A 16,599-nucleotide genomic window follows, 5' to 3' on the forward strand; every position below is an offset into this window, starting at 1 on the left:
CCTCAGGACAGTGATGCCTTTTTTTTGTCCTTATAGCATGCATCACAGGCACCAAAATCAGCATCTCCCGAAAGAACCGCATTAAGCATCCCTGGGTCATTAACTGATTCGTTATTATTGCAGCTGTTTGGACATTCCTATAAACTTCTTGCCTTTCCTCCCAAGGTTTCTTTACTGCTTGAATCTCAGAGTGAGGGCTTGGTTCTGTGTTGGTGTGTTACGTTTTTTTTTTTCCTAGAGTGCTGTGCTGGTTATGGATGTGTGGTGTCTGGTGTGAGGAGTTCCTGGCAGGCGATGCCAAGAGTGCCGATAGTGTGCCATGCCCTCGTCCGCACAGTGAGTGTCCCCAGAGCGGTGACTGGCAGAAGGACGAGGCTGTTGGCTCTGCCAATCTGCTTTTTTCCCAGCAGTGCTGGTGGCCGTCTCCTGCACTCGGTTCTGCCCTGCAGGAGGTGCTGCCCTGCTGGCTTGACAAGAATGATCTGTTTTGCCACATTCTTCAGCTGTTCTGACCCTTCATGTGGGAAATTACATTCCCTTTCCTTGGTTTTGCCAAGTCAAACTTACTGCTTGTGGTAGTAGCCCAAAACAAGGCTCTCCATGGCCTTAGGAGAGAAGGTGGCCTCCTGGAAGGATGTACCTGATGGGAATTGCTCTAGTTCTGCCCATGTTTCCTTTCCAGGAGTGTGGCTGATGGCAGAGAGCTGGTGATAAGAGAAAGTGATGGAAGTAAGAACACTTTTAACCTCCCAGCCCGCTAGCTACATGCTGCTTTATCCACTAAAAAGAGTTGCTAATTCAACCTTCTGGGGAAACCTCAGGCACAGGCTAAAGGATTGCTAATATTACTTGTTGGCTTTGCTGATAAAATTAACTATGTGAAAACTGGCTGTGACTGCTGAATTCTTTCTCCTCCTGTGCAGTTTAACTTTTGTTTGTCTCTGATGAGATTGTAAAGGGAGGAGGAGAGAATGTCTTCTCACTCTTTGTATCGTTGGCTTGTCTCCTGAAGAGGCTCAGCAGAGCACAGCTGTGCTCTCTTGCCCCACTCCCCTTGTGGGTGCTAATCTGAAAGCAGAAGTGTACTTCTTCAGGACATCAGGGCACTGGAAATGTGTTCATGCTAAAGAAGGGAGAAACGTTTTTATTTTTTCATATGTATATATTATTATTACTTTTTTAAAGTTAGTGGCTTCAGGATAACTCAGAGTTTCTCTAGTTCAGGCTTTAAGAATTTGTGTAGCTTGAGGGGTTTCGGAAGATCTGTTTGTCACCAAAAGCTAGAAAAGTTCAGTCAAAAATTTTTTTTATGTGAGAAAGGTCTGAGAAAACACCTGTGTCCAGTGTGCCAAATAAATTTAATATTGTTTTGGTTTTAACTTTAGCATAGGTAGAGATCTCTGATCCATTTTCATTAGGGATGAGTGATTTTTTTTCCTTTCTGAAATTCTGCTTTTGTTGAAACATCCAGTGTGTGTTTGACATCTGGTTTAATTTTAGAAAATAGTCCTGGGAGAAACTTTGTCAGTAAGGAGGAGTGCTGAGGTTATGACAGACAGTGCAGTCTAAACATTGGGATGTGCAACAGCGTTGAAAAGAAACGTCTTTCTGAGCGTGTGCATCTGCTTTGCTGGAGCTCAGAAAATTTGATTTTTTTATATCCCCACCAGCAAAATGGAGAGGTGCCCAGAAATGCGCTTGAGGTTAGGGGGAAATCCAGCTTTAGCACAAGCTTTTATAATTCTTTTAGCTATAAAAATGTAGTCAGCAAAGCCTGTTGCTAAAGTGGTCAACCTCAAATCATGAAACTGGAAGATCACAGGCTCATGCCGTGCTGTGTCCTGGTTCTGGGTCATGTTTGATTTCTCTGTGATGCTGTTGTCTTCAGTCGTGCTTAGGTGTGTGCCTGCCTTTGAGTAGCTCCTGAACCATGTCCCTGGAGTAAGGGCTACAGGCAGCAGTTAGCCTTTGCTTATTTGGCAGAGCAGGAGTAGCCATGAAGGGGTGTGACTTGGCATGTTCCAGCATTCACCTGCATTTTGTAACACGGAATTTCTTCAAATATATATGGTGAGGTTTTTTACTGTTATTATTTCCTCGTTCTTGTCTCTTAAAGGAAGGGAATAAAGAATTAGTTCTGGTATTTGTTTAAGCGGAGAAAGGAACTAAAAAGTTCCTAGTCTCTTGTTCAGTTGAAGAGAGCAAGCCAACGTCTTTTTCAAGGCGCGGAGCTGCTGGGGTGCATGATGCCAGGGACTCTCCCATCCTGTCTTATCATATTCATCAACCATCCTGTTGACTGTAGAATTGTTTCTGGATTTCTTCAAAGCCTGTATGACTGTTATCAATCCTGAGAAAAGCAGGAACCCTTAACTATGCAACAGGATGGCTTGATTGCAGAATCTGTAGTGTGTCTCGCTTTTTCCATGAGCTGTGGCTTCTCTAAGAAAACTACTGGAAGATGTGCTTAAAATACCGGCTGTTCCACAGAACTTGAGAACTCTTTGTTGCCCCTTTCCACAAACTTGTTTCCTCATGTGACTTCAGAAGGCACAAAATCAAGGCAGTAGGTGATGTCTGAATTCAACAGCACTAGTTTTGCTTTTAATTTATAACACCCTGAGAGTTCATTATCATACGACTCATAGACAGTAGTTTCATGATTCCTTCATCTGTTACGTACGCTCATTTTCTTTTGGCTAACTGCTGAAGGGAGGCATGTGTTTCTGCAGGGCATCAGCTGTGTTTGAACCACAAAGCACAGGGTTAACAGAGTCCGTAATTACAGAGATGCGTGGGCTTGCTGTATTAATCGCCATGTAGAAATGTGGATCTCTCATCTTGACTTTCAAATCAAAAATGCAGCCATAGGTTAATCCCCTCTGCCTGCTCAAGTTCCACCTCTGCAGGCAGAATGGCACCAGGCATGTGTTCTGCTTTTCAATGTTTCTCTGTTCGTGTTGTTCTCAGTTATGCAGTACTTAACATGGTAGGGGAAGTTCTTCACCGACAAAATAATTTGGTCTAAATCGCTTCCTTGCAGAAGAACAAAAAGTGCATCCAGTGCCTTGAACCTCTCGTGTTCCATTGCTTTTCTCCTTTTAAAGACATCACAGAGTTTTCCTTATTCACTGTTTGTCTCTCCCCTTGCAGCATCAGCGAAAGCTTCCTCACTGTGAAAGGTGCAGCTCTCTTCCTGCCACGAGGAAATGGGTCGTCTACTCCCAGGATCAGTCACAGGCGTAACAAGCATGCAGGTAAGGTGTTGCGTCCGACGGCTGAGGCTTGTCTGCTCACTCTTGTTTCCGAGTCCACCTTTCTTGAGTTCGTTCTCCCCAGATGACACACATTTCTGTCTGCACCAGATGTGTATTAAAGCGAGACCTCCAGTCTCAAGACTGTGATATTCAATACTGATAGAAAAAAAGGTTTCAGTACTCTTTGTTTATCCTACAAAATCAAACAAATGAGTGGCATCAGGGCAGCAATCATGACATCACGGAGAGCTGAGAACAACTGCCCCCCAAAATATCATCCTGTAGTTTTTGTATGTGAGAGGGGCTGGAGGATTGCCATCAAAACTTTCATGCATTGCACCGGGAAACTTGAGGTTGTGGTACAGGTTGAGTAATTATGCTTCCTGATCTGAAAGTAACCGGTTATGATGGAAGAAAGGGAGGAGACTAATCACTGCGTGGTGGTGAAGAAACCTCTGAGCAAAGTCAGTGTGACTTTTCAGACGTGTGAGCAGCGTGAATAATACGCAGTCAGTCATAATTCTGCCCTCTTTATCTGCTGAAAGTTTGATATGTGTTTTTTGCTTTGACTCTTTGTTTGAAGAGTCATTTTGAATAATGAAACTCAAATATTTCAGAGTAGGTTGTTTTTCATTGCGTATGTGGTGCTTATTCACTGATGGCGTTTTATGAGGATCAGATAGTGTGGGGGTTTTCCCTCCCATTAAACAATCAGCAGGAAAGAAAAACAACGTTAAGACTTTCAGACTTTTGCAAATGGGGCAGACACAGAAATAGAGCAGCTGGAGTCAACTTTCTTTGCCACAAAGTGACCACCTAAAGGTGATTTGGTTTGGTTCCAGGTGTACATTTCTTTATACTTTGATACCATCAGACTGTCATCCAGCTCTACAGCTTGCAGAGTTACCTAGCTGATGACTGGTCCACCTCAAAATCTGTTTACGAACGTCTTTCTATAAAGAGTTTAAGTCAAAAGGCAGTTAATTACATACTTCCCCTTGGACAATAGTACAAGCAGTACCCAAATTGCTTTGAGTGAGGTGCATTAATTACCAGTTGTCAAAAGAAAATAAATTGTTCTGAAACTTAATTTAAAGCTGAACTGGTTGAGACCGAAGTGAAATGGTTTTCTGTGTGAAAGTAGTCAGCATTCTTTTAAAACTTTGTCGTGACCTGTCTTGGCTTTTTCTCTGTCCAAAGCCCTCTGCATTACTGAAGCCTAGGTCTCCACCTGGCAGTTGCTGCCTTGTCTTTACGTTGCAGAGGAGGCCCGCTGGATGGGTTTCCTTGTGAACTTGTGAGAGGCAGTGAAAACAGCTTTTGAGTCTCTCTTGTTGCCTCATCTCCTTGCTCTGGCTGGCTTGCATGAGGTCTGGAGACCTTGGTGGAAAATCGTTGCTTGTCTAATCAGCCCAGAGCTCTTAGAAGCCAGGTTGCCAAGAAAGCAAATCCGGTGTGTTGTAATTGCTTACAGCAAGAAGTTTTGTCTTGAAGAGACTGGCTTGCCTAAGGGATGGGATTTTTGCTCTTAGAAGGTTCTTTTTATTCCCGTCTCTTCAACTTATGGGGTGAGATTTAATGAGGCATCAGTACTTGTCCTTTCCTCAGTTGCCCTGCTTGTCAAGTGATGTGAGTGGTATAGTATTTTTATGGTGCTTTGCATGGGAGTGTGCACCATATTGCTTTTCTGTGAGCTTCTCTGATGTCCTTATATGCCAACAGACCAAGACACCAAGGGATCAGTTTGTCACCTTCCTGAGCAAAACATCTGTGCCACCAAAGTTGGCAGTGAGCTAGCAGAGTGTGTGGCAGCCCTCCTTTCTTGGACTCTGATAATCCGTGCCCAACTTTCATTCCCATATGTGTGTCATGACTTATCTCTGGCACACAAAATTAGAAGGGGAGTAGAGAGCGGACATAACTTTCCAGTATGAAATTGCTGCCGTTGGATGCAATAGTGTTACAGGTGGCTACAAGAGCATTTTCTAGGAAGGCTGACTAACCTTCCTGACCTGGCTTTCTAATTCATCAGAGGTGCTAGAATCCAGCATAAAGAGTAAATACGTAACAGGAAATAATTAATGCTCACACCCATTTCTTTAATCATATCATCTTCAGCAATGGAAATCGCTGGTTGGCAGATTGACTAGATATGGTACCAGCTGTCCGCACGCCTCTCGCTGGGCGGTCCTGCGCCCCGTGCTGCCTGGCAAACAGGCTGTGTTCTGTAGGATGGTGGGCTTGCTTTTGCACTCCAGCAACACTGGAGGAGGCCAGAAAAGGATGTAACTTCCCTGGGGCTTTTACCATCTCTGGAATACTGTAAATCACTTTTAAGATCCCACCCTAGCTGATGCTTTGCACCTAGCTTGCCAGCTCAAGGAAACAAAAGCATCTGCTTGTTGCTGGACAATGTGATAGGAAGCAGCAGTCGTGCCATGAATGCCAGTGAAGCCAACAGCTCTTCATAGGACAGGATGTGATATCTTTGTGCTGATTCTGGCATGCTAAAACCTTTCCTTTGCTTTTTCTTAATCCAGGAAGCTTACAAAATGCCTTCTGTGTTTGGGGCTGAAAATGCTGCAAGTCGATTAAAGCTGGCCAAGGAAGCAATACTTTACTTTCTAGCTCCGGAGCTCCCGAGGCTGGCAGGGCAGGCTGGGGAACAGGGAGGAGTGCAGTAAACTTTCTGAGGATGAGGGATAATGGAGCTCCTTGACTGAGCCTTGCAGAAAGGGTTGTCTTAGAAACTTCCTCTCTTTTTTTATGTATTGACATAATCCAGTAGTCCAGGTGGTCTTTTTTTAAACACTGGAAACTTCAGCTGTTAAACTGGTTCCTGATGATGAATTACTGGCAGCAATAGGTGGGAAATCTTACATTTTGGGGAGCGAAAAACTGAGGTGAAGCATCTTTCGTTTCAAGCTGCCTAAGACATGTGCGTACCTCATGAGTCAAATACTTGTTGGGCTCTTCCAGGCTGCAGGCAGGAGGTGCCGCCTGAAGCAGAGGAACCTTTACTGGTTGAGTCAATAGTTCTCGACGATTCCCACCTTAGTAGCAGCTGAAACAAGCAGCGCTGACAGGGTTTTGCACTGGTGTTGACGTGGGGAAATCCTGTCTCCCACTGCACCCCTGGGAGGACAACATCCGATGGATGAGCTGGCCTTTCCTCTGTTACCTATCTCCCTAAATAATCGCTGTTTAGGGAGGCACGTGCCAGCCACGCCAGCATGTCCTTGGGCAGGAAGTAGCTTCAGGTGGTTGCCCCCACTGGTTCTTCGTTGGTGACTTCCCTAGCACTGCAGAGTGCCTCAGCTTTTCCCCACCCCCAGTTAAAAATGCAGTCCCAGGGCATTGACTCATTCTCCATGCGCTGAGATGTGTTTTAAGGCAGAAGGAAGGGGAGAGCAGGGAATGCTGTGTCCTGCATCGCCCACTCCACACAAGCTTGCCTCAGTCCCATCAGGAGAGAGCCCTTCAGTCCTGCTGTTCCACCAGCTATAAAAATCGTTTGGAAACTAGGTACCGTGCTCTGGCTGCGCAGCGTTTCCTTTCTTCCCCTTCCCTTTTGTGGCACTTCTGGATGCTGCTCCATGTCCGAGGTTTCCTTATTTCTGAAAGTCCATGAAGTAGCATGGATTCTAGCACCACCGATGAATTAGAAGGGGAGGTCAGGAAGGTTAGTCCACCTTCCTAGAAAATGCTCTTGTAGCCACTCATGCTGCATACTTGCTCCAGCAGTTGTGCTCTTCCCTGCAGCGTTGCCTAAACTCGGCTTCCTGTCTGTGGGGGAGTGGGAGAGGGTGGGAGAGTAAAGACTCCTCTTCTTGCCAGTCTGTGCCACCCACTTGGCAGCCTTGCCATCTCCTTTCTGGGAATGCAGATTAATTTTCCAGGTAATAATTGAAAAAACAGCCTATTGCTGGAGGTGTTACTGCATGCTGACACTCAGAAGGTGTTGTGCTTGCTTAGCAGAGAAGCTCTGGGCTCTCCGTGGGCCAGGGAGGAGTGCGGAGAAGTGCCAACAGAAAGGTATCTCACTTGGCTTTCAAATGCTTGGTGCTTTAGGAGCCTCGGACACTTGGCTCTTTTTAAGAAGACTTTAAAGTTGCTGTGTGATTCTTCTGAGATTTTTTGGGTTTGGTTTGTTTTTCGTTTTTCCTCTTAGTTTTCCTCAGCTTCACCAGCAAAAGTGTAACAAGTGTTTTCTAGGAAAAACTGTAGGTGCTTGATTTTTTTCAGGTGACAATTCTTACTTGCTTTTGGGTGTGGTTGGTACATAAGCTTATTTGGGCACATGCTCTAAGGTGGGACTAAATCTTACTTCAAAGGGGATACTTTTTCTAGGTAGTAGTTCTGCACTAAGTAATAAGTTGGTGTAAAAGAAATGGCAGATTCCTGATTGGAAGCATATGGTAGAATGAGGTGTTGAACTGTGGGATGGGGTCCATTTCTACCTAGTTTGCCTTGTCTTTTAAAGGAACAAAGAGTGCTGAAATGCTTTTTATTTCTGTTAAAAAGATAACAGGATTTAGCAGGAAAGAGCATGGTGAGACGGGAACAGGTGAGCACACAGAGCAAAGAGCAGCTGACTAAGAGATGGAGTTTAGCCAGCTCTGAGTGGGTGGAAGTGACAATGCTCACGGTGACGTGTCATATTTCTTGGTGGACATTTGCTCTGGCTGGACAGCCAGGAACTTGCATGTGATTTAAAACTATTTTTGTGCATTCACCTTTCCATCCTGCCTGCAGGGGATCTCCAGCAACACCTGCAGGCCATGTTCATACTGCTCCGCCCAGAAGACAACATCAGACTGGTAGGCTGGCTTTTTGCTTATCTGCTGTTAGTGAATATAAAGGTTAAGTTCCATGTGAGAAATACACCTGTGTAACTCATGAAAGCAATGGTATGTGTATGTGTGAGTGGTTTCATCAGTGGATTTGGGGAGTTGTCTTTGCAACCACAAAGGTAGAAAAGCAGCTAATTATGAAAGGCCTTCTTATTTCATTGTTCAGTGAGACAAATTGTATTGCTAGAAGACTGCCTTTGTCTGAACCAAATACTGAGTACTTAGGCTCTCAAAAAAGTACTGTAGGGCCAGAGAAGCTGGGTAAATTAGCTTGGTGTCCTGTTTAAATTGAGAGTACGTGACTTTCGTCTGACCAGCATGAGCACCTGCCCTTCCATGGTAGTTTAGTTGTGTTCCTCACTCTGCTCTCCTAACTTGTTTCCTGAAAGGCCATGGCTTATCAGGAAGGAGCATGTAGGATCCCCATGTAGCTGTGCACCTATATTGAACCTTGTCTTTCTGCTTTTCTGGTTGCAAATCTTGTTGCCTTCTATAATGGTGTAATGAAAATGAGCCATTGCTGTTTATAGCATTGATATGCAGTCGTAAAGACCTCTAGAAGCCAAAGAAGAGTGAGGAATTCGTCTAGGACATGTTGAAGTGCTCTACAAGGTCAGGCATGACTGCAGTGTATCTGCATCTCTCATCACTCAGTAGCCTGAAGTTTCTTTCCTGTGTTGTCTTGGTGCATCTTAGCAACGTATGCCCAAAGTAGGACTGCCAGCATCAGGAGTGTTGTTCTGGCACCTCTGGCTTGCTGAATCCTCCTGAGCTGTGCTGGAGCTGGACTGATTGTATGAGTATAGCTAGGAAACGCCCAAGATTACTATGGAATGCTTTAACTTCAGAACTGACCACCGAAAATAATTTCCTTTAAGCAGACTAAAGGACCTACTCCTAAACTTTGTCAGGCACACCTTGTTGTCACAAATGTCAGTGAAAGTGATGGGAGTGGGAGTTCTCAGGGCTTTTCAGAATCCGAGCCAGGGTTAGAACATTGGAAGCTATTGAGCAAGTCATTGTTCAGCAATATCACTGGCTACATTGTGTGATTTGGGACAAATTAGCCTTAACAGCTGAATAAGGACTTTGTGGGCTGAGACATAAACCCTTTTGTTTGGAGCTACATTTGGAATGCTGAAATCTTGCGTGAGGTTAAGTTCGATAGTCTACTTGAATTTAATTGATTCTTGACGAACGAAGGGTGTGCAGAGCTGCAATAGACTCTCTCATAAAATAGTGGATACAAATGAGATTTGAAATATAAACACTTCTGAGAGAAATGCATTCTCCTCGTGCGTTGGCTGCTGTCATTCGGAGGGCAGACTTCACAGCTCAGAGGGCAGCAGAGGAATCTAATCCTCTATAAACCTACACTTAAAATTTGGAACAACTCTTGTTTCTGTTGGAGCTATTGGCAGAGATTTTAGCCTTCCATGAGAGTGGGATTAGAGCAATGGTACCAGTGTAAGATCAATAGGAAGGAGGAAAATGAGTTGAGTACTGACTGAATGTGTTACTGTAGCCTAGCAGAGTGGGGACTTGTTCACTTAGATGTGTTCAGTAATAAAAGACAACTTCAGAAAGATGGGCATTCTTGGGGGTTTTTTCTTCAAATCAAATACCCCAATGAGAAATCTGTACTTGTATGAAACACCTGCTGTTGTGTAGCATGAAGAAGATGAAAGGTCAGTATGAACTCACTTCTTGGAATGTGCTGTTCATAAGGGCTGGTAAAATACCACATCATACTTCTGATGAAACAACAATGCAGCAGAAGATAAAATTGGCTTGTGTTTAGGTGAACCTAAAACTAAGAAAAACATTGCTAGCCCTGAAAGGTTCAAGAACAGAGTATAAATAACCTTCCCAAATGGAGGAGAAAGCTAGCTCTCTGTAGATGAGCTGTTGAGAAAGAACCTTCCATATCATCACATCCTCTGAAGCTAGGCCATCCTCCCTGGGTTGACTGGGATTTCAAATATCTTCATTTAAAAGGCATCAGGCTACTTACTTGGTATGTTCTTGCTGTTGGGAGAGCATATGAACCAGTGCTTAATTAAAAGGTTAGGGACTAATTTGTGATTTGACAGGCACGTTGCAGCTCTAATAGTAACTTTTGAGGTTGGCTGGTTTACAATGTCAAGTTTGCTGTTTTATTATTCCAGTAAATTTAGCAAAACACATTATCTGCTCTGATCATGGTTCTTTGCTTTGTGGTAAGGGTTTAAGTGTTGAATCTGGAGAGCCACGGTAAGCCATGCCCCATTTCTCTTCATCAGCCCTCTGAAAATCCCACCCCACTGACTTGAAGCTACGTGACCTTTGGTCTCTGTTTGTCTAGCCATGTTCTAAACCGTCTTGCATTAAGACCACACTTCCCATTACTGCTAGCCAAATTGGTTTAGCAAAGTAAGTTAGATTATGTTAATCCTCTTGCTGCTGGACTGTCCTCAAGAGAAGCAGAACAGAACTCTTGTGTGGATGCCCCAGACATGGGGCAGCTGTTTTCTGCCAGCTCCCATTTTAGGCAAGTCTATGTTTCTGTTTGAGGTTTGGTTCCTAATGTAGATAATGACTTTAACCACCAAGATCTTGGTGATTGCTTGCTCTTCTAGGTTGAAGAGCCCCCTTTCTGTTTTGCTACAAGTGGTTAGTTGTAGAAACAGCTGTCTTTGGCAGAATTCACACCTTGAAGGAATGACCACTTTGATCCTCCACGTTTCCAAAGGAATCCCAGTGACTCAAGGAGCGAGAAGGAAAATAAGGCTGGTTTTAGCATGACTTATCCTAAAGAAATGGGGTGGTACACAGTCTATCGCTGTACAGAGCACGTCTGTCTGCTGGCATCAGCATTTGGGGAGTTTCTGTTAGTCTTAGGTCCCATTGGACAAGTCTGGAGGACGCAGTCAACACAGTTTCCTGCCTGCACTTGCTGTTCCGCCCCCATTGCTAGAGCTGCTGCTCCCTGCAACGCCACTGGGAAGCTTTCCCTGCCACTCTCAGCATAGTCTCCTGCGATAGAGCACTCTGGTGAAATGGCGAGCTCTGTTTTAGCTGCAGTGTGCTGTTTTAACCTTTGTTGTAGCCTCTGCCACACATCTTGTGGCCGAGACTTACTGGCTAGTGGACAGGCGAGGTGTGAGAAGGTCAAAAGGGGCTTCCTCTAAGCCAGGAGGTGCCATTCTGGCCTCAAGATCAAGTTAGAAAGAACTAAAAGAGCATATTGGGAAAAGCAGCCTACTCCCGAGAGATCCCACACAACAGTTATTTTGTGAGCCTTTTTTAAAGGATAAAATGTTTAAACTGGGCTCTCTGAGCCATAAACTACTGTGGGCCACCAAGAAGTCTACACAAACAGTGACTCGTGTTTGAGGAATTCAGGTTCAGTTTCTGAAGGATTCAAGCTTCAACTGTTGAGTTGCAAGGAATTCAGCAACTGGGTCCTGTCATAGCAGGCAGGTGTCTGCCCGTGGCACAGGGCAAGGCTGGGCTGTGATGGTCCTTCTCACCCATGTTTGCTCTCTGCAGGCCTTGCTCAAAGTTCAAGGAGCAGTTTAAGAATATGGTAAACACTGAGGCCAGACAGTGTCTTGGGGTTGGATTAGGCCATCCAAAGTTAAGGTTCAGTGTACATAATTAAGACACTTCCTTTCTAGGGATGTCCTAATTTCTGTAGTTGGGATCCTGTGACTGATAAGACTGCAAATGGCTTAGAACAGAGTCCAAAAAGTGTTGCAAGTGAAGGCTGCCTACTGCAGATGTTTATAGGCAAAACTTGCAACACTGGGCTCCCTTCCCCAGGCTCCTTGCTAACCAGCAGTCTTTCTGTAAGAATTGCTGGAGTCACTTCAGTTCTCACTTCGTCGTGGCTTCTGGAGGAGCATTACACTTCATTGTTGCCTTTCAGGAGCTTCAGTGTTGGTCTGATGTTCACAACTTAGCTGCACAGCTGCTTTCTGAAGGCTGTCAGTAGTATTTGATTTGGGGGAGTTTGGGGTGAAGTTCAGGCATCCTCCAGTCCTGCCAGATCTCTCTTTTGATGCTGGGATACAGGTGGTTGTGGTGGGAGCAATGAGGCACAATGCCTCTCACCTTTTCTGGGCAATTTGAATCCAACCACGGGTACAGCTTAGTAACAGGGAAATCTTTTCTTGACACATGTAAAGCAGTAAGGTTACTTCTGCACTGGGGAAGTTGCTAGAAGAATTCAAAGACCCAGCAGGAAAACACATATGAATTAGAACCTAGTTGTCTGTCCAGCTGCCTGGAAAGGTGGTGGAAAGAGTGTCACTGGAGCTGTTGTAGCACACAGTAGTTGAAAGGAAAGCCCTAGCTCTTTGGACAGAGCCCTCTGAGAGGTGAAGAGCATGTTCAGTGCCTGTCTCGCTGAACACGATGCACCATGAGGCTTACTAGGCTGGAACCAGTTGGAGGACTGTGGCAGCCAGCCTCGTAGGCTGCTGTTTAGACGCAGCCTTGGTGGGACAGAGCAGGCCTGCAGCAAGGTGTGCAGAAACAGCACCAGGAGCATCCCAGCTGTTGAGGAAAGCGTTGTGTAAGTCGCTTCTCCCTCTTCTGCTGGTTACCCAGCTGAGAAGTACGGGCCATCTGTACTAGTGCAAACTGCATCACTGCTTCTGCGCCTGTCACTCAGCATGAAAAAGCGGCTTGTAAAGGTAATAGCGTGTGTTTTGCTGGCTGCACTGCTGATCTCTCCCCTTCCTTTCTTCAGGCTGTAAGACTGGAAAGTACCTACCAGAACCGCACTAGATACATGGTGGTAGTGTCCACCAACGGCAGACAAGACACCGAAGAGAGCATTGTCCTAGGAATGGATTTCTCTTCCAATGACAGGTACTCACAGTGTTCAGGTTGGGGAAGTCCTTGTGTTCACCCACATGTCAAATCAAGCGTAGAAACCACTGTCTGGTGTCCATGCTTTCTGGGGATAGACTGCTTCAGATTTTTCAGCCTAACACCTTTCTTGAGATCCAGAATTCCCCTTTTATTTCTTGAAAGGAGGTGGCACATGGGAAGGCAACAGCGCAGGTCAGCATTTCCTCCATTCCACCGAGCCTCAGGCTTGTGTGAGGACTTTTAAGTGCCCTTAAGTGTCTCTGAACGGTGAGATCCCTAAGCCCTGCCTCTGTGCACCAGAGACAGGGACAAGTCTCATGCAAAGAATGAAAAAGCTGCAATTAGAGAAGCTGGACATCGGCGTTCAGGAGAGCAGCTAATAAGAAAGTGACTGTCGGGCAACATCTTGCCAAGGTCGTGGCACAAAGGGCGTGATAGGAATGTCAGGGTTGCTGATGGCAGATCTTACACAACGTATGCTCTCCCCAGACATCAGTGTGTCATCAGGGTTTAGTGGCTTTGCTTCATTCGTTTAAATTGCTGCTGACCTCTCCAAAAGGCTGCAGAATGTGGCTGGGAAGCAGCTTTTCCTGCTGGAGTGACTGTAAGCCAGGAAGCAGCACCTGCAACAGCTTCACAGGCACAAGCTTCGAGTTTAGGAGGAGACACTGGGCACTTTGGAGAGGGTGTGGGGGCACATGGCTCTTTAAAAAAAAGCTGTAAGTAAATCTTGGCCTATGTGGGGAAAGAATTGCCTGGATATTCAAACAATTTTGGAAGGTTTCGTACACATGCTTGCTTGTAGCACAACTGCTACAGGAATGAATCTTGCTTTTGACCCTAGTTGGAAGAAATTACTTTCCAGTAGTTAGCAGGGTTACTAGAAAATCTTTTTGAACAGTTTGGCTAAGAAATTGCCTTCCAAACAGCCTGCTGATCACAAGAGCCACCATGCTTCGTTACAAGTGGCTTGGTTTGGATGCTTGGCTCAAGGGCTGCTTGCTAAAAAGGGGGACCAGCCTGATTCTGCCACTGGTTCCTGGCTCCCTCACTGTGCATGTGTGCACAGCTGTAGCTCAGGGATGCTCTTGCAGTAGTGTAAGAATAACTTGTCCTTGCACAGGTTGCCGTGAGCTTGGAGCTTGCTGTTGGCTGCGATATACCAGCACAGCCACCTTTGATAACTGAGCTCTCGCTGGTATTCAGTTTCTAATAACATAGCAGGGTCATTTTAGCTTTCTGCTAGAGTTACTTAGGTTCTGGATGGTCAGTCTGATACACCCTCCCCTAGCCCACTTGGTATTTATAACTCAATGTAGACTTGTTGCTATGGTCTCTCTGATAAGCGCTTGCTGAACAGTATCACTAAAAATACCCTGGCCACCTTGGGAAGCCTTTTAAAAACAAATCTTTCCATGAGCTCATCTCATGTTGTCAACAGAAATAGCTGTGTGCTGCAGTGTCTCCTTATGCTGGGCACCAGTCGCTCCGAGGCGTTTGCATTTATAGGGCTTCGTGTCCGCTGACCCTCTGAAGCCTGGAGTCTCACCCTCTTCCCCCACTTCTCACGAGCTGCAGAGACTGATGGGGGGCTGTTAGGGCTGGTGGTAATTTGAGAGCAGCTACTGCAAAGCATAAGAGCAGGAGGCAATTGAATCCAATTCTCCTTCAAGATGCTGCTTTGATTATGGACCAGTTTTGTAAAGCTTTGAGATGGAGCTTGTTCGTTTGACAACCTGGTGCAGGTTGTGTTGGGGTTCCCCCGCCCCTGCCTTTTTTCCGTCGCTTGACTTCTGCTTTTAACTTGGCTTTTTGCTCAGCCTTACAGAAAGCAGGTGACTGTGAGGGCAAAGAGGTCAAAGCAGCTGAGAGGGGAGTGGGACTGCCAAGAGGCGTCTGTCTTGGCTGGCTGTTGTGCTCATCCTCGAGGTGTGGGAGGGCGAAGAAGGGGCAGGAGTCAACAGCGGGCGATCGGCTGTGATTGCTGACCCACTGTGCTGCCAGTCACCCTGCTATTACACTATACTGATCCCAGTTCCCAGGAGCTGTGGCTGAGGAACAAACAAGAAAACAAACCTGTGGATTGCAAAATCGGAGCTAGAACCCAAACCACTTGAGCCTGAGAGGGACTAATCCGTAAAGAAAGCCTTGAGCTGACTGAAGACTGCGAGCCCCCTCTGGTCCCCCCACACCAAGCTTGCTGCTTCTGAATCCTGTTTGCTCTTCTTCTGGGTGTATGTTAACCCTTTAAGCTTGCTTGAAAGTGTACTGCTGTACCCTGTTATCTGGTTCATGACCCTTGCCAGACACATCTAGAACAACACTGGCACTGTTTGTCCCTGAAGCAACAGGGGGATGATTTTTTTTTTTTTCCCTAGTGAGTAAAAAAATATGCAACCATTGCTGTGAAATTAGAATAATAGCATGGTGCTGTAGTAGATGGGCTGACCTTCTCTTTTTTACTACAGTAGCACTTGTACAATGGGCTTGGTGCTGCCCCTGTGGAGTGACACCTTGATCCACCTGGATGGGGATGGGTGAGTGTCTTTTGTATATTCAAGGTCAATAGCAGAGGGTCTCCATGTGTGAGCTTACAGCGCAGTGTGTGGGGAAGGATTCAAATGATTGCAGAGCCCTAACAGGTCCAGCAGACTCCTCCTGCTGACCTGTGTCTGATTAGTAGGCTCAAAGGCCCTAAATCACAGTGGTTGTGGCAGGGAACACCAATAATTGACTTATCTGTGAATAAACATGCACTGAGACAGTGGCTCATGTGTGTGTTTAAGCTGGAGTAAAGGAGCTTTTACTGGTGAGTGGGTGTGTAGTGAAAGCTCCTTAAAGGGATCCTATTATGTGTTCCTCCATCACACTTGCAGCAGGCAGCGTTCAGCTGAACAGAAAATACGAATGATGTTTCTCTGCCAAACAGACACCTGACTTGCAGACTCCTGTTTGTGCCAGTTACAAAGGCTGTCCAGTGCAGTGCGTGGAATGACTTTTCTTTCCTTGGTAGCTGCCCCAGGATCACTTTAGCTGGACTCTGTTGCTCCCAGCTGTGGCACTGAATTTGTGTTGCCAAGGTAAACAGCACAGCCCAGCACTGTCCCACTGTCTTAGTTTCGTTCCCAAACAGCAGCTGCTTAAAAAAGTTATCTTAGAGCTTTTAGTGTGCTATTTTGATCTCTTTGCTAGCTGAACTCAGCAGTGTATGCATAGGGCTACTCCTTTGCTGTTCTAATGTGCTACAATCAGTTATTAACTGAAAAGTTGCTTTTGGGACACACTTTTACAGTGCCTTTTTTCTTCTCTCCAGAGGGTTCAGCGTATCGACCGATAACAGGGTTCATATATTCAAGCCAGTGTCTGTACAGGCGATGTGGTAAGTACGTACTATGATCTGTCCCAGTGATCCTTTTTTCCAAGGTGTTTTGGCTGCTTTTAAAAAGCAGGTGCTGCTTTGCATTATTAGTATCTTGAGACCTGCTCAAGCAGCCAGCAGTCTCCTTCAGAGACAGGGAAGGAAGTTTGATACCAAAATAAAAAAATATGCAAGTGCTGGTATACAGCAGTGAGTTTATAATGCTGCTGCAGCCACGCCGCCTTCTCAGCTGAGGGCAGGAAGGAATAGG

At 45.6% G+C, this 16,599-nt stretch overlaps 1 protein-coding gene across 1 annotated transcript in view; it reads left to right on the forward strand.

Moving 5' to 3' along the window:
- Window positions 1-319: 319 nt before the first annotated feature.
- SSH2 (slingshot protein phosphatase 2) overlaps window positions 320-16,599 on the forward strand; it is a 39,319-nt gene continuing 23,039 nt past the window's right edge. The window contains exons 1-6 of the mRNA XM_086475422.1: window positions 320-336; window positions 3,154-3,257; window positions 8,013-8,077; window positions 12,846-12,967; window positions 15,439-15,507; window positions 16,284-16,349. Coding sequence (XP_086331548.1) covers window positions 320-336; window positions 3,154-3,257; window positions 8,013-8,077; window positions 12,846-12,967; window positions 15,439-15,507; window positions 16,284-16,349 — 443 coding nt within the window. The remainder of the gene's footprint in view (window positions 337-3,153; window positions 3,258-8,012; window positions 8,078-12,845; window positions 12,968-15,438; window positions 15,508-16,283; window positions 16,350-16,599) is intronic.

Source organism: Leptosomus discolor, chromosome 18 (assembly GCF_034619465.1).
Source record: "Leptosomus discolor isolate bLepDis1 chromosome 18, bLepDis1.hap2, whole genome shotgun sequence".
In the NCBI taxonomy this organism is placed as follows: Eukaryota; Metazoa; Chordata; class Aves; order Leptosomiformes; family Leptosomidae; genus Leptosomus; species Leptosomus discolor.